Genomic DNA, 21,669 nt, shown 5'->3' on the forward strand with positions numbered 1-21,669 from the left:
AAAAATAGCATTTTGAGTTTCAAAGGCAGTGATTATTAATAGAAATTACCTAAAAATATTCACTTATGAAATATCGAAGCGATAGCAAAGATTAGAAAAGAGCGGTTTCTTTGCAAAAAATTACATTTAGATATGTAATATGGGGTTAATATCTCACAGAGATAAGTTTATATTGGGATTGAAAAAGAAAAAAACAATGGAAGAAATAGAAAGGTAGGAAAAAATGCTTACATTTTTATATCCCGGCTGCACTTGGGTGCCAGATGGTCCGGGTAGTGCGTGTTGGAGGGCAACCTCACACTCTTGTGTAATTATGGCAACACTATCAGTGGCTTGCATAGATGTGGTGGCGGCGGCGATGTCACTGGCTTGTACAGATGACCCAGCGGGGTTCACCATCCTGTGAGCAGTCACCCAGTCTATTTTTGGGTTTTGAACAGACTGTATTGCTGTCTGCATCGAGGACACAGGGGGCTGGTAAAGCGTGGCTCTGGATGGTTCGGGTCTTACGGATTGTATAGATGACGTGGGGGCTTGGTGTAGTGCGCCCCTGGTTAACCCAGCACACCTTATGACGGAAGGCCGTGATACTCCTACAGGAGTCACTTTATTTAGCGTAGCCCTCTTGCTTGGTGAGTGGCATTCTTCAAAATTGTCCTTAAAAGAAGAAAAAATTTAGTATGGAATAACGATTCGCCATTTTACAGTAGAAAAATTAGTACCCCCGCTCCTAACCAGAATTTATTGTCAGGCATAATTTTGTCTAGAAAGCATTTTGAAAATAATCTCTTTCATCGCTTCTCCGACAAATACAAGGCCCTTACTTTTAATGCGAAGAAATAGTTTGTTTTCATTTTACACTGATGGCGGTAGAATTGAAGGCATTGCTCTCCCCCTTTACATAATTTACTTACAACGAAGCTGTTAGAAGCAATGTATTGCCCCCTCCTCCCTTTCACATAATGTTCTAAATATATTGTTAAACTTAATTTGAAAATAATCTCTTTCATCGCTTCTCCGATAAATACAAGGCCCTTACTTTTAATGCAACGAAATAGTTTGTTTTCATTTTACACTGATGGCGGTAGAATTGAAGGCATTGCTCTCCCCCTTTACATAATTTACTTACAACGAAGCTGTTAGAAGCAATGTATTGCCCCCGCCCCCCTTTAACAGAATGTTATAAATATATTGTTAGACCTTAATTTTAAAATAATCTCTTTCATCGCTTCTCCGACAAATACAAGGCCCTTACTTTTAATGCGAAGAAATAGTTTGTTTTCATTTTAAACTGATGGCGGTAGAATTGAAGGCCTTGCTCTCACCCGTTACATAATTTACTTACAACGAAGCTGTTAGAAGCAATGTATTGCCCCCTCCCCCTTTCACATAATGTTCTAAATATATTGTTAAACTTAATTTGAAAATAATCTCTTTCATCACTTCTCCGACAAATACAAGGCACTTACTTTTAATGCGAAGGAATAGTTTCTTTTCATTTTACACTGATGGCTGTAGAATTGAAGGCATTGCCCTCCCCCATTACATAATTTACTTACAACTAAGCTGTTCGACGCACTGTATTGCTCTCCTCCTCCCTGTCACATAAATTTATGTATATTTTGTTAAACTTAATGTGAAAATTATATATTTCACCGCTTCTCCGACAAATACAAGGCCCTTACTTTTAATGCGAAGAAATAGTTTGTTTTCATTTTAAAATGATGGCGATAGAATTGAGGCATGGTCCCCTCCCCCGTTCGCCAATGTACTAAATATATTGTTAGATCTTAATTTGAAAATAACGAGATTTCACCGGTTCTCCAAAAAGAGATTGTATATGCCTGCGCTTAATAAATTGCAATTGTCTGCATGAAACCGTTTTAATTTGATAGGAGAAAAACATCCCATTTTGATCTGAGAAACTTTTTACAGGAAATGCGTTAATGAGGGTGACAGCTAATTTTAGCCACGCACTGGAGTCTTGTGTCAAAACAGAACGGCATTTTCAATAAAAATTGACAGAAGTCAGCGGTCACTTTAGCTGGAAATATAGAAGGAAGGATAATTGTTTCTTTTTGCGAGAATTTGATTGTAAAACATTGGTGGGAGGCGGGGGATTTAGCTGGAAATATAGACGGAAGGAATTTATCAAAAAAGTATTTCTTTTGGCGAGAATTTGGGGTTGTAAGACAATGGGGGAGGGAGGGGGATATTGTTAGACCCTAATTCGAAAATAACTTGTTTCTCTACTTCCACACAGGTTATGTAGGTCTTAGCTTAATTATTGCATCATTGTGTTTTAATTTGACGGAAGAATAGTTCCGTTGACCGCTTTTGTAAGCCGGAAAGGGTGATAGCTAATTATATGCCTCACATTGGAGTCTTGTGTCAAAACCAGAGCAAGCTAATAACAACAGTGACGAAAGTCAGTATACACTTTAAATCACAATAGATAAAGTCTATAATTTAACGAAAAGATTATTATTTCCATTTGCGAGAATTTGGTTGTAAAACAGTGAGTGGTGGGGGGGGGTTAGGGTAAAAAGAATATATTTATGTTTTCCATTGATTATAATGATGTTTGTAAGGTTTGGGGGGGGGATTTGTGGTAAAGGAATATATTTACGTTTTAGCTGAACATACTGGAGGATGTCCAAGGAAAATAATTTTGAAAATAAAACGGAACTTACATGGTAAATTGTAGTTGCCAAGGCTTCTAATTCATCAATATTATCCATTTTAGTTGTTTACACGGTGTCAAAATACTTTCTGATAATTTAATCACATTGCATGCCCGTTATATACGAAATCTCAAGGGCGAATTGTTATGTAACGGGGAAAATCATATGTAAGCACGTCTCTGATTGGCTGAGAAGGAGGATGTAACCGACTCGCTGATTGGCTGAGAAGGAAACACGTGATCTAACTGTTTCCGGGAAAGTCATAACATTTGGCTCGAGAGCAACAACAACAAATACTATTTCTGGACACCATGACATTCACGATCGATTATGCAATCAAGTTCTCGGAAATTCACTTCCCCCTCGAGTCCTAGATCAATAACATTGTTCCCGTTAGAATTCAATGCGCATGTGCAACCTTCGTTCCGGAGTTATTACACATAGAAACATCAAATAAATCGACCTTGGAAAAAGAGGTCATTGACCGATTACGCAATCTTTCTCCCTAGGGAGGCTATGCCCTTATTTGGGGTGCAAAAAAAGTTATAGGTGGCAGCAGGGGTGCGTGACACGAGTAGCACCTCCCCCTCTACTATTTTGTAAGAAAAAATATGTCTCTTTAAGATTTTGAAAAGTGCATTTTGAAATTACGCCGCTGTATTAGCATAGATCTTAACATATTTTGAGTACTTATTTCATCATCATTGTGCGCTATATTTATTTTGACTAATTGCCTTGCTTTATCGTATTTTTCTCGGAATGAATCATAGGAAAGTTTAGACTAAGTCAAATTATGCGTCAAGCTGTTTTGCTTATTTTGTGCAATAACGTCAGAAAGCATGACAGACTGCGTTTGATATGAGCGTCAGAAATCGCTTTATTTTCTTATCATTTTTATCTCATTGCTTACGTAATGAGAACATTACTCGAAAATTGTTTTTTTTTTTATGAAAATGTACTTATTTATCTAAATATTCTCGGAAAAGGTACCATAAAATTGAAATAACTTCGGATTAAACTAGAATTATCGTTTTAGAAAAAAAGCGAGTCACAGAATCAAATGTGTCTGCTAAATCGTCCTTGCCATCAATTATATTGAAAAAAAAATGCTCAGTTTTGAGACAACGTAACATGGCCAAGGCAGTATCCAGGGAGGCGGGGCTGTATCCAAGTTTGTTTGTTGTTGTTTTTTTTTTGGGGGGGGGGGTTACACAAAAAAACGTCAAAAATACAAAAAAAAAATTGTTTATATCCATTTTGTTACGTTTTTACGAGTCAGACAGTTCAGGGGGGTCAAACCCCCAATCCCCCCTCTGGATGCGGCCTTGCAGGAAGGGTTGCTGGTTTTGACCCCCCCCCCTCCTCGAAACTTTTGTTTTTATAAACAAAATGTGTTTGTGAAGCTTTTTGCCCTCCTCCCCCCCCCGAATAAAGTCCTGGATATGCCCTTGAACGTGCCCTTAGCTTGGCTAAGTAATAAAGGATTAGCTTGTATATATCGCGCATATTAAACCTAAAATATGTATTGGGTGTTCAGATTGAAAGTAAATCTAGTGTCTCGAGACATTTCATTTTTAAATTTTGAGGGGTTGACAACTACGGCTAAGTGTCACTACCGCAACCTTTTCCTCACGAAGCTGACCAAAGGCTGATCCAACACCCAAATTGCCTCAGCAACGGAAATCAAGTCTTTATCTGTCTCAAATTTTAGTATTTTTCATCTGTTTCAAATTTTAGTATCGCTCGTTACATTTCACTGAACAGCCTTGGTTTCGTAATTTAGTTAAAAGTGAGTGCTTTAGTTAATTAGTTAAAATTTCGTTAATTTTAATTAAAAGTTAATTAGTTTAAAAAGTTTCGTAATTTAGTTAAAAGTTAGAAAAAAAAATGCTGCCAAGGCTCGCAGACTTTCAGAAATCACCGACACCAGGCGGCGCGTGCCAAGTGTTGTGAGGACTGTGCTACGGGTGGTGAAACTGTGCGGCACACTTGGCGCTTCGAGATGTACATCAGGCTGTGGAAAGTGGATGACCTCCCAAATTACTGAATATTATAGCATCACCTGCTCCCCTTGAGATGCTTCCTTGCGCCAGTTACGACCGAACATAATCCCAACAGTTTCTTGATGCAGCTTTATCCACTGATATTCAGGTGTGTGAAAATTCCTCTAGATAAGTGGTAGAATAGCCTATCCTGGGTCAGCACAAGCTTCATACATATTTGGAGAATAAAAAAAAAGAATAAGGACAATTTTTCATTTGAAGAAAAATTACGGGAACATATACAGTATGACTATCATTTAACTATTATTAAATATATAAATATTATTAAGAATTAAAAAAAATATTTAAAATAAATATATAAATATATATTAAATATATAAAACTATTATTAAATATATAAATATTAAATATTAACACACGAAGATCAAAAATGATGTTTGATTTCTACAAAGAGCTCCCTGAAATACTTTCCTACATCAACTAGTCATCTTCACCCCCCTATGACTGTAAGTAAATCAACTTAAGCCGAGAGCATGCATCGGATGATGTATCGTTATAACTAAAACTTGTATGGTCATAAGTGTAGTAGCGTCTACCACCTGGTCCGTATGCTGGAGAAGGGCTTCTGACCCAAAGCCCCGAAGTCTCAAAATTTTGTGATTTTCCCTATAATTTTCATCCACTTTGCCTATTTAATACGGTATAAAGGTAGTAGCATCTACCACCAGGTAAGAATGTATGCGGTGGGTTTATATATATATATATATATATATATATATATATATATATATATATATATATATATATATATATATATATATATATATATATATATATATATATATATATATATATATATATATATATATATATATATATATATATATATATATATATATATATATATATATATATATAATATATATATATATATATATATTGAATTTGCATCGCCAGCTCTCTCTCAAGAAATAATCTGATATATATATATATATATATATATATATATATATATATATATATCTATATACTATATATATATATATATATATATATATATATATATATATATATATATATATATATATATATATATATATATATATATTGAATATGCATCTCCAGCTCTCTCTCGAAATAATCTGATTGTGTTTCTATATATCTCAACCTTAAGTTATCTATAATTAAGATATTGAGAATGATTTAGATGTGAACTTATCAAAATTGCATAGAAGCCCGACTACAGAATAATCTTTTTCATTTAATCTAGTGTAATACTTTAACGTTTGTTTTTCTTACGAATTTGATTAACTTTAGGTCTTTTGTTATTGGATTTTACTAAGCTTTATGTGACTATTTAGGCTTACTGGCGTTTATCAACTGCTGGGATGTTAAATGGTCTACGTTTGTTCAGGACTTTTTTACGTACGCTAAACTTCTGGCTCTGGCTATTATCATTGGGACAGGATTTTACCAACTTGCAACAGGTAGGCTTATCAAATTTTCTTACTTCTTCTGTCAGAATTTTTTGGGATCACTTTTTGAGTTTCTTTTCCTTAACCTTAAATATATTTGTTCATTTAGTCTATTGCATGCATTTAGTCTATTGCATGATTGGGTAGTTTGGATTTATTTAGTAATTAGGGAAACACGGGGTGGAACAGGTTACTATCTTTAAACGGATTTTTATTAATTAGAAGGAGTCAATATAAAAGGCTACAAAATTTCATAAAAGTACCTTGTATTGTTGTAAACAAAGTTCCACACTCATATTGTAAGAAGTGAACACAATTATTATTTATTTAATTAAAATATAAAAAAATGTCAAATACTTTTATACGGGGCAGAAATACGGGGCAGAACAGGGTGGTAGTTAAAACAGTATATCTAACTAAGTAAAACTGTTATTTGGCTTTTTATTTATTTTGATTCAGGTAACAACTCTATTTTAAACATATTCTTTGGTCGAATTAATCAGATTATGATTAATTAAATTAATTAATTAATCTGATTAATAAAAATAAAACTATAATTTGGCTTTTTTTTTCGTTTTGCTTAAGCCAGCAAAACTAATTGAAACATATTCTTTCATCAAATTAATCTCATTCTGAATTACAAAATTCACATACAAGGATAGCTTCATCGTCCTCGCTATCAATTCCTGCGGAGGAATTGTGAGCCCATTTTCTACATATGGAACAGGCAACCCAACCTCAATTGACCTTGAGTAAAACTCACAACAATATAAAACATTCACAGTCGGAAAACTCGTCAGAATCACTGCCGTAAGTTTCAGGCTGTTTCTTTATCTTCTTGTTTTTTTTTCTTGGCACTTTTTCACTCTTATTCAGGCACTTTCCTTTTGTTTTTATTGTTTCCGTATTGTTTTCTTTCTTAAAAAGTATCTTCAGTGCTCTTTCTGTCTTGGCAATATCATTTTCTTGTTTTTCTTTTATAGCATCCTCTAACTCATTTTTATATGGTGAATCAGTTATAACTGCAGTCTTTCCCCCCCTTCGATTCGCCTTTTTGCACTTCCTCTGACTTTTGGAATAGGAATTAAATTTTCAGGTGAAACAATAAATGCAGTTGGAGAGTCATTCATGTCAGTTGTCATCCAAGAGCATCCAGGAGTAGCCTTGTCATCCATATTAAATTGAACCTTTTTAGCTGGGGTGCCATTAACACCAACGGTAGGGCTAGAAACTGTAACACCTTCACCCCTTTTACTACAAGTGTGGGGATTTTCTTTATCAACAGATGAGCCAGACGAAGATTTTCCCACTTGTTCTTTCTCTGTCGTTGGAGGTTCCTCAGTCACTATTTGGGTTGAAAGTTCAGCTTGTTTGATGTCAGTTGTGTCAGCTGGCAGGAAATATGAATCAGAGAATATGACTGGGTTAGGTGTTCAAATTCCTGTTGCTTTAAACCCCTTAATTGCAGTATTCATAGAGGCGCTTTCGATAAACGTTGATCCGAAGAGCGTTAAAATTTGAAACAGCGTCACGAATTTCCCTGGATTGCAACGGAGCCACTTTCGATGCTCGTCAGCGTAGTGAAGGCTCAGAGGCTTCATGAAAGACACATCAAGCGGTTGTAGCTTGTGAGAACAATGCGGGGATAAACAAAGCAACGAAACACCATTATCTCTTGCGTAATCTATGACCTCTAGGTTCTTGGTGTGGGTGGAATGTCCGTCTAATATGAGGAGAACTGGAAAGTCCTTTGATGCCTTAGAAAATACTACAAATTTTTTAAACCATACTAAGAATTGCTCAGCGGTCACCCATCCAGTGCTTTGAACCTCAGCCCAACTCCCTGGAGGTAGTCCCAGCTCAAACTCCTTCTGCATTTTCTTCCTCGGAAAAACTAACATCGGGGGCATGTATGATCCACTTGGAGACATACAAATAAGGCAAGTTACAGTCTCCCCCTTTTCTGCAGAAGTTATTGCACCAACTTGTTTTTATACCCTTACAAGCAATGATTTTTGAATGGTTCTTAGGGTTCGCTGAAACACCAGTTTCATCACAGTTAAATATCTGTGACGCTGTAAGTTTTTGCTTATCTACCAATTGAGTGAGTAGCGAAAAAAAACTATCCACAGTCGCTCTATTAAATCCCATAGCTTGTCCACCAGACTTTGACTCTGGCTTTCGAATAGACAAAGAATGATTTATCTTAAAAAATCCGTTGACCCAGTCTCGACCTGCTATTTCATTTTTAAATCTATGAGTTATGTCATTTATTTGAGCTAATTGGTAAGCTAAGGTACGTAAGTCCCTCATCGTCAGACCAAATAACCGCGCCTCCATAGTTTTCAAGCACCTCACAAACTTAAGTTCCTGTTCTTGGGTAAAAACGGTTTGAAATTTCCCTGCAGTTTTATCAATCAGATACTCAGGATTTTCATTTTTTTTTTCTTAACGTATCTTTCAAGAGTAGTTTGGGGAACGTCAAACTCATTAGAAGCCTTCAGGCAGCCACATCGATCAGAAATAACCGCTACAACAGCATTGTTCATCGCCTCAGTAGACCAGGATTGTCTGTTTGTCTTTCTCTTATACACACGGACCATCTGAAAATGAATTAAGAAAAGTTGCTGACCCAGTTTTAACGACTGCTCAGATTAAAATAGTGTGGGGCGGAATGGGGTACTTCCCCATTCCGCCCCACCCTTTCCACCCCAGGAACACGCCTTATTATTTGGAGGTTATGGCCACGCAAAAACTTCAAGTAAAGAAACAATAAGGTGACTAAAACAAAGCCCATTGAACGTATTACAAGTATGACTAGCTACAGATGTAATGCAAAGAAGCGTGTTAACCTTACCTTAATTACAAAATCAATAAAAGTTGCAATCCAACAGCAAATAACCTAGACGACAACTGGTTCTCTCATCAAACGAAAGGAAACTAAACAAACATGGATTCGGCAGTTCAGCTGTACCGAGCTGGAGTAGTTGTAGCTATTGCCGCTTGGCGCATCACCTTTCTTGTCATCTAGCCCCGTTCCACCCCGTGTTCCCCTACGTTACATAACGATAAACGCAGTTGACAATGAAGGGTCGCTCTTTCTCTTAGAAATCATACACACCTGGTGGGGCGTGCCAAGCATGGTGGAACTGTGCCAAGTGTGGCGGAGCTATGCCAAATATGGTGGAACTGTGCGACACACCTTGAAGTACACCAGGTGGATGGAAGTCAACACTCCCTCGCTTGACATCTCCGAAGGCCCGAATGAGGGGTGGAGGGTGACAAAACCAGGCGTAGGATTTCTTTTAAGACTTTGGCGTGTCAATCGTGTGGTTTTATCATGACATACGGCGTTATATTTTAAAATCCTAAAAGTATATAAAAAACAACGAACCTTGGAGAAATAGACTTTTTTTTGTCCATATTTTTTGTAGAGATTTGACTATGGTTTATAGGCAACTGCAAGGATAAGAAAAGATGAAGAGACATTCAGCCAGATAGAGCGGCATTTTCGCACAAGTGGACCTTAGCAACTCAGCACTTAATTGTAATCTTTGATGATAGCTTTTATCGTGATGCATCAAGTCGAGGTGTGGGTCTGCCCAGAATTGTTGCCCCATATGTATAATTTTTCAAAATTTCGGACACCCCACTGCCTTTCCATGACGATAAATAAATAAAAGTTCAAATAGGGATCAAATCATTTTAATAGAGAGTGATTTTCATAAACAGTGATACAATTTCACAAAAAACGCCAGATATTTTGGTCACATATGCAGTGACCGTCATCAGTACTACTTTCCTACTGATTTACGATTGACGACGGTCACTGCATATGTGACCGAAATATCTAGTATTTTTTGTGAAATTTTATCACTGTTTGTGAAAATCGCTGTCTATTAAAAGGGTTTGATCCCGTATTTGAACTTTTATTTATTTATCGTATAATTTTTCTTCTATTTGAAACATTTATCCCATACTTGCGAAGCCGCAATGAGGAGGGTGGAGTAAGAAGATTATTCCCCTAGGTGAATCCTTCTCCTCCCATGAAGCTTGGTTATTTGCCGAAAAAAATGTTTCTTTCCATTTCAAACTCCCTCCCCGGGATTTTTTTAAATACCATTCTAAGATCATGGCTGTTTGCCCCTATGACTACCAACATCTCACATTGATCCAGTCTGGTCTGAGGGGAGAGACTATTAAAGGATTTTCTTGAATGAGGGTAAAAAAAAAACAAATAGACTAATTTTCCTAGAGTCGAATATTGTTAAGCATTAACTTATTGTACGGGTATATATGGGTACAATGTACGGGTACAACATTAACTTATTGTACGGGTATATATATATATATATATATATATATATATATATATATATATATATATATATATATATATATATATATATATTATATAATGGTCTCGTCCGATATAAGAATTATTTTAGCTTGGTAATCTCTTCATAATAACAACGAATTGTTGGTAGTGTAGGTTATGTATAGCTGTGTCGAAGAAACTCTGTAGACGTGTGTTCCGAAAACTTTCTCTTGGGTTTTTTTATACAAACATAAGTTTTGATAAAATAAATGTTTTATTTTTATTGAAAAACAGAAAACACAGCTGTGTTTCAATAAGCACCTAGAATAACATGATACGGTGCTACTCAATCGGTCACGAATTTATTGATAACAGTTGATACCATTACAGGCTTTGAAACGCAAATCAAAGGATGTCGCTTCAAGGAAGCTTTCAAAGAGACTAGTGCGCATATAAAGCGGCATAGAAATAATAGCAAATGTGAAAATGAAGGCTATAACTTGGAATTTCGGTAGTTTTATGACTTTTACATAAATGGATGTTTTGATTGACTCATGGACTGCTCTCCCCCCTCCCTGAGATTAGAATGCGTATTCTTTGATAATGAGTATTTTAATTCAGCTATTTATGACATTTTCTTAAAGTAAGGGTGTGCAAAAGCACAGGATGGCTGGCCCCCAACCCCCCATTGCACTTTCAGGCTGAAGGGTAACGAAACGGAGATCAGCACCGCCGGTTTGTACCTTAAAGGTGTAGTGCCGTCATACTTCTTTACTTTTTTTTTTAATTGTTTAAAGTATAGCCTATTTAGTTGGTAGTTTCAAGTTTTGATAGCGAAAAATCCGGTCGTTTCCGCTTGGATGAACTTTGTCTTGCTCGTTTGTTTTAAAAATCTGTCGTGCGTCGAATAAATATACCATTGTGTGATTCTGTTACCTTATATTTTGCATAAAAAGACGTTTAATAAGGCTGTTTAAGACGTTGTTAAGATGTTTAATGTTTGTATAATAAGGCTGTTCATAAGACGTTTTGGCTTTATCATTATTTTATCTAACATTGGGGTCTTTGTAAGCATTGCTCTGCACAACCCCTTATTTTTCCGGGGGGGGGGCCACGAATTAAGCTGTAATTTCAGGCTGCAGTATACCTAGCGAGGAGGAGGGTCTTTTTGACTTCCTGGTAGGAGGGGGCTCTTAACAGTACTTGCTTTTCTTTTTTTTCGTGATGTATTTAAAACCACTGTTCTTTCTCATCTTTTTTCCTACAATGTAATTTGATGATAGTCAAAACATGAATGTATGAATTTCACTTTATATATATATATATATATATATATATATATATATATATATATATATATATATATATATATATATATATATATAAATATATATGCAGTTTTATGGTTTTGTCATACTCAAGGCGCAACTACTGATTAGGGTTACATCCTATATATTTTGTCCCTACATCGGACCTCTTTATCTACCATTATTTTCTTTTTAAGGAGAGGGGGCGAACAGCAGGCCTGTTAGGGATCTCAAAATCTCGATGGCTCTAAGCTGTACTTATCTAAGCTGTACTTATGTTTGTATTTTATTCAAGGTCATACAGAGTATTTCACTTTTGAAAATTCAGAAACCGATATAACAAAAATTGCACTGTCCTTCTATTCCGGCCTCTTCGCTTACAATGGCTGGAATTATTTGAACTTTATTATCGAAGAATTGAAAGATCCGGTCAGGTAAGTTGAAGACATTGCTTAAAATGTTTTATTTGTTGTTTGATTTCTAAATTATTGTATTAACTATTAATACAAATTTCTGTGTAAAAATTACCTTGATATCTGATTTTTGTTTCGAAGATTGTATCTTTTTGCTTACAATCCTTATGAGAAAAACGTTTTGTTTCATCGAATGTTAGTGGCTTGAAATCTTTTGGTACTTGTATGATATACCCTCTACCTAATATTCTTCTAATATTTTTCTCTTACGCTCAATCTTAATGAAATATACCAAAGGGTTAGGGGAGGAGTAAAGTATAGTATAAAGTATAGCGGGTCTGCATGCCTAATGTGTTAGGTACAATTATTCTGCATATTATGTAGTAAAAATTGCTTTCTAACTTCACACTGTCCAAATACTTTACCCCCATCCCCAACCCCTAGTGTGCAAATATATAGCCTATATTATATATTTCTCATCTATTCTGTCACTTCTCTTTGTCTTGTCTCACGCTAAGCTGAAACAAACTAACGAAAAAAACGGTTCCATAATATGTCAATGAATGAACAACTTGAGCGGTAGTAGGTATATCATACAAGTGCCAATCTTTTTTCTTCGTTAAATTTTATTCTCCATGCAATAAATTTAAAAAGAAAAAAAATATTAAATAGTATTTTTCTGCCATTGCAATTTGTGTATATGTTACCTTCAACGTCCGAAATTGGTGAATGTCGACATTCACCGTCGAATGTCCGACATACTTTTGTTTCTGCTTGGATGTAGTCAGCGTTGCCAGTCAACTTTTTCAGTTTTATGTAAGGTTTGATGGTGACGGGTTAGGTTAGGTGATAGTCGACATTAACCAGATTTATGACATTCACAGTAATATATATATATATATATATATATATATATATATATATATATATATATATATATATATATATATAGTAAAATAAAAAAAAATTGAATTTCCCCTCACCTTATTCACAATTAACCCAAAGAAGTTTCCAATAGTTTGTAAACGACATAGTGAATTTATTATATTACAACGAAAAAATGAAGGGGCTGTCCTCTTCATAAATGTGTACGCCAGGGGACGGGTGTAGAAGTGTGGCGTGAATTACGCCATGCATGATGCTAACAGCATAGCAGGAGTTCCCCTCACGTGGTGAAACATGTCTTGCTCCAAGATATGCACCAGGCGGTATAGAATGGATAACCCCTCTGAAAAATTAATCTTGGAAACTTTGAGGAGTTTTATGGCAATTATTATTCATTGTAAATGTAAATGCCTAATTGTCTAGACTATAGTTGGACTAGATAATACGAATCAGATGAGCGAAGAGGAGGATTAAGTAAATTAAAGGCTTTGGGCTGTTCATCTTGTAAATTTTGCAGCAGAGGACATGTATCTGGCTTAATAAAAAAAAAACTTGGTTGCTATCACGTGTGACAATTAGGAAGGGGTATTAGCCCCCCTAGATTTTGAAAAATGCGCTTTTTGGAATTTTCATTGAAACTGCCTCTGATGGTATTCTCGATGAAAAAATTGGAAAGAAAACAATCAACATTGTCCCCCCATAGATTTCGAAAGATACATTTATCCAAGGCCGTATCCGGGGGGGGTCACCCGGTTTGAACCCCCACCCCCGAAATTTTTGACCGAGTCGAAAGTAAGTCGAAAATTAGTAAAACCTAGGTAAAAATCAGTAAAATTAGTCGAAAACTGAGTCAAAAATTAGTAACCCCCCCCCCCCCGAAAAAAAACCCTTAATCTGCCCTTACATTTACCCCCTCTAAATTTCCTTGAAATGACGCCACTATGTAATTGTGAGATAAAAATAGCTTATCCTCCTAAACTGATGGATAAATAAAAATCAGGGTCAGTGCACTGTTGCCTGATAGGACTGATTCTCGTCGTTCGGGCAAGCGAAAGTATAATTTTGACACCGCACCAAATTTATCAAAAAATTTGCTAACATTTTTGTTGATTAAAGCTTAATAGCATAGATTTAAGGAATTAGCCTAATCTCGCATTAGGGTTACATTAATATTGCAGAACGGAAAAATTGCATTGAAACAAACGCATAACTAATTTAGTATATTGAAAACCCCCAAGAATTTGGCTTGTATATATTTGTTTATCCGGCGTTTCAATATAGCTTGTCGCAATTAATTGCAATCACTGTCAAAAAAGATTGCCTGTTATTTCAAGCAAATTAATGGTCCTATGTCAATTCTAAATTTTTGGTCAACCTCCTTAAGACCATAGGCGGGCGTGCCTTGTTTGCCTCTCATTACAGGCAATCTAACGGTCTTATGTTAATTTCAAATTCTTGGTCAACATGCCTGAGACTAGGCAGGGTTGCCTTTCCAAAAACTAACAAACAAGTATGTATCCAATAATAGAGTCATGCATACTCCCGCCATTTACCCGTGCCCCAGCCATTTAAACATTTGCCTCTCCATTGCTTGGACTATCTGTCTTGGCTTTTCTCTGTCTACAATTAGCCATGTCTTGATGCAACCTATGCAAGCTACTGCAAAATACTTGATAACTTCAATTCATAATCGACGGACTTGGTCGAGGCCTTCGGCCTGGCGATTATAATAAGCGCGATTATTATAATCTTTTGAATGCTATTTGGGCAACAAGTTCAATTTTATGCGAGTAATTTAAAAAATTTAAGAAATGATCAATGAAAGGCTACGAGCCTGAGAAAATTACAGTATTTTCAAAAAGGGAGGAAACGCCCCCTAAAGATCAAAGAATCTTAATGAAAATCACCCCATCAGATTCAGTGTGTCAAAGAATCATGTTCTAGAGGTTTCAAGCTCCTATCTGCAAAAATGTGGACTTCTGTAATTTTTTTTCAAAAGAAAGATCACAGATGCGTGGTTATTTGTTGTTGTTTTTTTTCCAGAGGTGATTTTATCGAACCAATGGTCCTAGAATATCAAGAGGGGGCTCATTAGAACGAAATTAAAAGTTTTATTGCTCTTTTTAATTTGCCAAAAAGATTGAAGGGCAACTAGGCCCCCTTTTCTCTCAAATCTTCCGATCAAAATTTTGAGATAGCCATTTTGTTCAGCATAGTTGAAAGGTCGAATAACTATGCCTTTGGAGATAACATAACCTCCCACAGACCCTGAGAAAAGGTATTTGTTATAAAAGTTTTCCATTGTGTACATATATTGTTATTGGGAAGTATGCATGCGTTTTTCGGGTGGGAGGGGGTGAATTTTCAATGTTGCTCCTTAATTTTAGTTGATTTTTTTTGTATTTAATCTAGAAAAAAATTGAATTTCAGCTTATTGAGCTCTGACGCACAATAAGCAAATAATTAATTTAGTAGGTTTTAATAAGTGCTACTGAACGCAATTCAATAATTGCAATTGTTTATTGAACGCCAAAAATTATAAAAAATAAGCTTATTGAACACGAGGTTAATTTTGTCTGATCGTTGTTGGTCTGGGACCAAGTTATAATTCTAATAGCCTAATTGTAGCAAGTTAGTCGAATCTCGCATCAATATCACGTCCGAAGAATGAAATATTTAATATTATTGGAAACTGCCCCAAAATAGCTCGATGTCAGAGTGGGACTACTATCTAGACTGAAGTCTGTTGAACTTGGAAGTTCAGAGGCAGAACTTCCTTTGAAAATTTTGAATCATTATTTAAAGCGAGGAGTCGCCCTCTTTCAGAAATCATGTATGCCAGGTGGCATGTGCCAAGCTTGGCAAAATTGTGCCAATCGTGGGGCAACTGTGCGAAATACATGGCCTTCCGAGATGTACATCTGGTGGTGGGAAGTTAGCACCCTCTCGACTTAAAGTATAAAATTTTGAATCGGGATAATTTCAAAACAATTAATGAAATTTATTTACATCTAAAAACAAACAAAAACAGATGATTTACTGTGTCATGCCTTGAAGATCCAAGCCGTTTTTCCTTGAAAGAATACAAATTTTCTTAATGAGAGTGCCTTGGGGTGTCCCCCAAAATTAGGTTAATTGTAAAAAAAAGTTATCTTTTGAAATAAGTTAAAAATAATGTATTTGCTCCCCACCATTCGTGAATTGTCACCTCTGAAATGGCCCTGGTCATCGAAAAATAAAAAAAATTCCAAAAATGGTTTGTGTAAGATTTCGCTCATCTCAAATTTGTTTTAATTTTCTTAATGGTTAATTTTTCTTAATTAAGTCAATTGCCTAATCAGAATGCGCACCTTTGCAAAAGACAACGCCTTTTTTGATAAAAAGATCAGAATTTTAAGTGTAAACTTTTTAGTATAAACAATTTTACTGAACACTGAAAACCTGGCACTGCGTCAACAAATTGACAATGTGCCGAAAATACTCAAAACAGTTATTTATAATAATGAATTGAAACAGGTTAAATCAATTTTGAACCGCTTTCATGACTTAATAATGAAAATGAAATTCTAAAAGCTAAAGTAAAAGTACCTTGTGTAGGCCTAAATGGATTGTGAAAACAAAAAGAATGTTGCGTACTTTATTTGTCATGTGTCTTTTATCCAATGTCTAATTTCTCCAGGAATTGAAAAGGCTTTGGAATGAAAATTCTTCTTTTTTTCGTCTTGTGGTGGTCAATCAGATTATGGTACTTGTATGATATAGCGCCGACCGCTGAAGTTGTTCATTCATTGATACATTACAGATCCGGTTTTTTTTCGTTTATTTCTTTCACCTTAGCCTGAAGCGTGATAAAGAGAAGTGGCAGCTTAGATGGCAAATATGTAATTTAGACTGAATATTTGCCAATTTGGAGGGGGGGAAGGTGTAAAGTATTTGGAGAGTGTGAAGTTACAAACAATTCTTACTACATAATATGCAGAATAATTGTACCTAACACCCGCTATACTTTACCCCCCCCCCTAATGTGCAAATATATAGCCCAAATTAGTTTTTAAGGTATTATATTTTTGTCATACTTAGGTATGTTTCATTACGATTGAGCGTCAGAGAAACAGGTTCTACTTAGATGAAGAATATTAGGTCGGGGTTATATCATAAAAGTACCCAGATTATAAATTCATTTTATTCATATATGTTCGAATTTAAGAAGAAACTGATTATATATCAAATTTATGAAAAATGACGTCGGGAGCTCTCCGGAAGAGTTTAGAAACATATTGAGGCTCTCCGGAGCTTTTAACAGAATTCTTTTATTTCTTTTTACTTAAGAAAAAAATCCTTAGTTGTATTGTTGTAATATTATTATGTTATATACATGAATAAAGCGACTATAAAAACGGTTAATATACTTTAATTAACAAATTAAACTCTGTGTAAAAGACGAATAACACACTTAAATTTATGTTTTGTCTGCAGTTACTACCCCACAAAGCTACAGTAAAGGGGGATAAGATACCACAAATGGCACTTTTTGGTGCCATTTCCATAGTGGAGAAGGTTAGGAACTACAAAATAATAACAATGAAATCACCATTATTGGAACACATTAACTGGAGGTTGACAGTCTTGCGTCGTAATTGCAGCAACCTAGTAAAGATTGAAATGTGGCCCATATTATTGCAACGTCTACTTTAATTAGTGAGCTAAACGTCCTCGCAGAAGAGAGTGTACTGCTAAGGACATTTCCCCCCTCTTAATAAAAAAAAACTACTACTACTAACAACTTACTGCAGCACGAAGCCGCCTAGGGCTAACACAGCTGCGTATGCCCCTCCTTCGTCCCATCTATTCAAATCTCCCTTTTTTCTACCCTCCCAGGAAGTTCACATTTTCTTAAAAATTTTCCCGTTTTCCAATTTATAAAACACGAATAACGCATTTAGTTTAAAAAAAATACGTATATTTCGTTTATTGCTCCTACCTCATAAAGCTAGAGCATGGGGGTATATGACACTTTTTGGTGTTATTTCTAGTGTGGAGAAGATTACGAACCATAAAATAATGCCGTTGGAATTGCCATCGTTGAGAAACATCAATTAGAGGTTTAGAGTCTCATTAGTGGTTATAGTAACCTAGTAAAGAGCCAACTGCTGACATTGTTAATACGCGTTTTCATAGAGACTGCTTAATTTTCTCCTATGTACGCTAACACGAATAATATAACAATGGGATGTTTGATCTTACATTGAGAAACAAGTTGTTGTTCAAACAAGTGTGTTGTTCACTCAACTACTCCAGTTTTCTTTTTTTTTTTTTTTTATAATAATAAAAACACGGAAAAATTGATTTTTACAAAGTTTTTCTAATGAAAGTAAAGTGCGAAGTTGGCTTAAGTTCAGTAAAAGCTCTAGTCTGCTAAAATTCAAGGAATAAATCATAGGCATAAATCATACCAGGGCACTTCGTATCGAAGGAGTTGTCGTAGAAACTTGGAAAAGGTCTCATTTGATTGGAAATTGGAATGGCTAGTACCCTTTTTAATAGTCAAAAGTGATTGGAAAGCAACTAACACCCCTTCCATGCCCACCATTTCCCCAAACACATCCAATCAAAATTTTGAGATAGCCATTTTGTTCAGCTTGGTTGATTTCCAGTTAGAAATTATGTTTTGAGCAGGAAACTCCCCCACAACCCTCAGGGCAAGGGTTGTACGTTATGACCTGGGGGCATATAAGAACAATGTTGGCAAAATGTATTATTTATTTATTTTTTTCCTTTAGACCAGGGTACTTTGTATCGAAGAAGTTGTCGTAGAAACGTCGATTGGAAATTCGAAGGGCTAGTGCCATTTTTAATAGTCGAAAGTGATTGGAGGGCAACTAACCCCCCTCTCACGCCCGCCATTTATCCAAACACATCCAATAAAAATTTTGAGATACCCATTTTGTTCAACGTAGTTGTAAGTTCTGGAAATTAGGTCTTTGAGGATGGCAATCACTCCCCCTCAGAGCCCTCAGGGCAAAGGTTGTAAGTTATGCCCTAGGGGCATATAAGACTTTTATAGAAAGTTTTGTCGTAGAAGCTTCAAAGGGCTCATTTGATTGGAAATTGAAAGGGATAGTGCCCTTTTTAATAGTCGAAAGTTTTTGAAGGGCAACTAACCCCCCTCTCACATCCACTATTTCCCCAAACACATCCAATCAAAATCTTGAGATAGCCGTTTTGTTTAACGTAGTTGAAAGTTCTGGAAATTATGGCTTTGAGGATGGCAACCCCCTCACAGCCCTCAGGGCAAGGGTTGTGTAAGTTATGCCCTGGGGTGTTTATAGAAAGCATTGTCGTAGAAACTCAAAAAAGGCTCATTCAATTGGAAATTGAAAGGGCTAGTGCCCTTTTTAATTGTCGAAAGTGAATGGAAGGCTTGACATTTTTATAGTAAAGATCGATCTGGGTACAATGTATTATTTTTTTATTGTTTGTTTAGACCAGGGCACTTCGTATTGAAGGAGTTGTCGTGGGAACTTCGAAAAGGGCTCATTCGATTGAAAATAGAAAAGGCTAATGTAGTTTTTAATAGTCGAAAGTGATTGGGGTGCAACTAGTCCCCCTTCCACGCCCACCCTCCCAATTGCCCGATATGTTTAAAAACAAAAATTTTCCTAAATATTAAATCAAAATGCACTGTGTTAATTCTAAATCCCAAAAAGGCATCTCAGCAGTATACCAAGAATGACTGGGGGTATTATGTTCAAACTTTTGGGGCTGATTCTGCTCTCAAAATTTAACCAAATAAAAATAGCGTAAGTGTATCCAAGGTATCAAAGAAAGTAAACCGAATTTTGTGCGAATGGTGTCAAGTTTTCTATTTCAGGTCATCTAGAAGAGTTATGAAACTAAATTAAACACTACTATTTGTGTCCAGAATTTTAAAAGGGTTGATGTTGTTAAAAATTGCTGAAAATTTTTCTCCAGCATACAAATAGCAGGCCAAACTATAGTGTTAAAAAAAGAAAAGATTGAAAATATTATTTTCTTTTTCCCTTAAAACACTATGTCAATATAAAACGAACAGAAATTAATTAAAAAAAACTTTTTCCACAAAATAAGTTTTTCAAAGAAAAGTAAAGAAATCTATTAAACCAAAAATGAACAAAAAAAAAAATAATCTACCAAGCGTGAAACTACCACAAATCAGCATCGATAAATAAATGAAACCCAAAACGAGCAGAAATTAACATGAGTAAGCCTCAAAACCCCTATGCCTTCTGAAGGCCAGAACATAATTTGTACTTTACTGAAAAAATTGCAAATGAATTTGAATTGTCAGTTTAATATATATACACTGATATTTAGTAATCAAAATGTTAATATTATTTGATTTATTAAAGTTATGAAAGTAAAAAAATTTATATTTTTTATGTAAAGTGCAAATTATGTTCTGGCCTTGGGAAGGCAAAAAAAAAAAATACGCAGGAAATTGATATGAAATCTTGGTAACTTGCAAAATATAATTAAAGCTTTCCTCTGTTTTATATATATATATATATATATATATATATATATATATATATATATATATATATATATATATATATATATATATGCTGTAAATAGTCCAGTCACTTTCTGGACAATTTTCTTTTGGTATTGATTTTTGTTAGATTAATAGTACTTTTAGGATTCAACTCAAATATCAAATCCTGGATAACTCTGGAAATCTTATTCAACTACTTATCTTAAGATATTAAAGTAAGCGTGTCCAGAAAGGGATTGTTCTCCCTAATAGATGGTATTAGGAATTACTGCCTGTTGTTTGTAAGGAAAGGTTTGTAAAATCCTGGAACTATAAGAAAACTTGTACAAAGAAGTAAATTTAAAAAATAATCCCAAAAAGGTTGGCTAGCCGTAGCAAGGTAGCAAGGATGCCAGATTACCAGGCAACACCAATGGTCCATTTTGGCCCATCATTTTGCAAAGAAAAATGCTATCCGACAAGGGATTTTCTACCTTACCAGAATCCGGCTCAATTAGAAAATTTAATTTGAAACTTTCTGACTGTATACACTAATTGAGTTAAAGCGTATGCTACTTTGTTTCCTTTATGGAGTAGGTGGAAATCAGACACATTAATTTGGAATTGTTTTTTGATAAAGATTATTCTGGGAATCATTCTCCATACAAAGATGGAAAGGGGAATCTTTGACGTCAAACATTCTTAAGTATGTTTAACTAGCCTTGATTATTGACAAATTCGTAATATGCCGTTCGTATTAAGAAATTCTTTCTTTTTTTTGAATAAGTCCTGTCCGAAATTGCAAATTCCTGGGAAAAAGATGTTAGCTCTTTGAAGTAAAGAAAAAAGAAGAAACTGGAAGTGGCTTTGAAAAACGTTAGGTTGCAAAAGATGTTTGTTATAGGAGGGCAAAGAAACTGAAAAAAGATCGGTCTTGTTCGGCTACTTTATAGGCTATTGTTTTTACATATAGTTATTAATACAAAGATAGTATTTCGTGGATCAAAGATACAGGGAACAATTGTAAAATAAAAGCTGCATTTTTTTTTATCTATTTTTTCGAGTAGGTAT

The 21,669-nt window shown here is 35.2% G+C and overlaps 1 protein-coding gene across 4 annotated transcripts in view; it reads left to right on the forward strand.

The window, feature by feature from the left end:
- LOC148939874 (Y+L amino acid transporter 2) overlaps window positions 1-21,669 on the forward strand; it is a 126,178-nt gene that overhangs the window by 59,159 nt on the left and 45,350 nt on the right. For all 4 annotated transcript variants that reach the window (XM_089106160.1, XM_089106163.1, XM_089106162.1 and 1 more), the window contains 2 exons: window positions 6,049-6,174; window positions 12,083-12,221. In XM_089106160.1, coding sequence (XP_088962286.1) covers window positions 6,049-6,174; window positions 12,083-12,221 — 265 coding nt within the window. The remainder of the gene's footprint in view (window positions 1-6,048; window positions 6,175-12,082; window positions 12,222-21,669) is intronic.

The sequence above is a fragment of the Artemia sp. Qi Xiang Cuo genome, chromosome 20 (assembly GCF_049724085.1).
Source record: "Artemia sp. Qi Xiang Cuo chromosome 20, ASM4972408v1, whole genome shotgun sequence".
NCBI lineage: Eukaryota > Metazoa > Arthropoda > Branchiopoda > Anostraca > Artemiidae > Artemia > Artemia sp. Qi Xiang Cuo.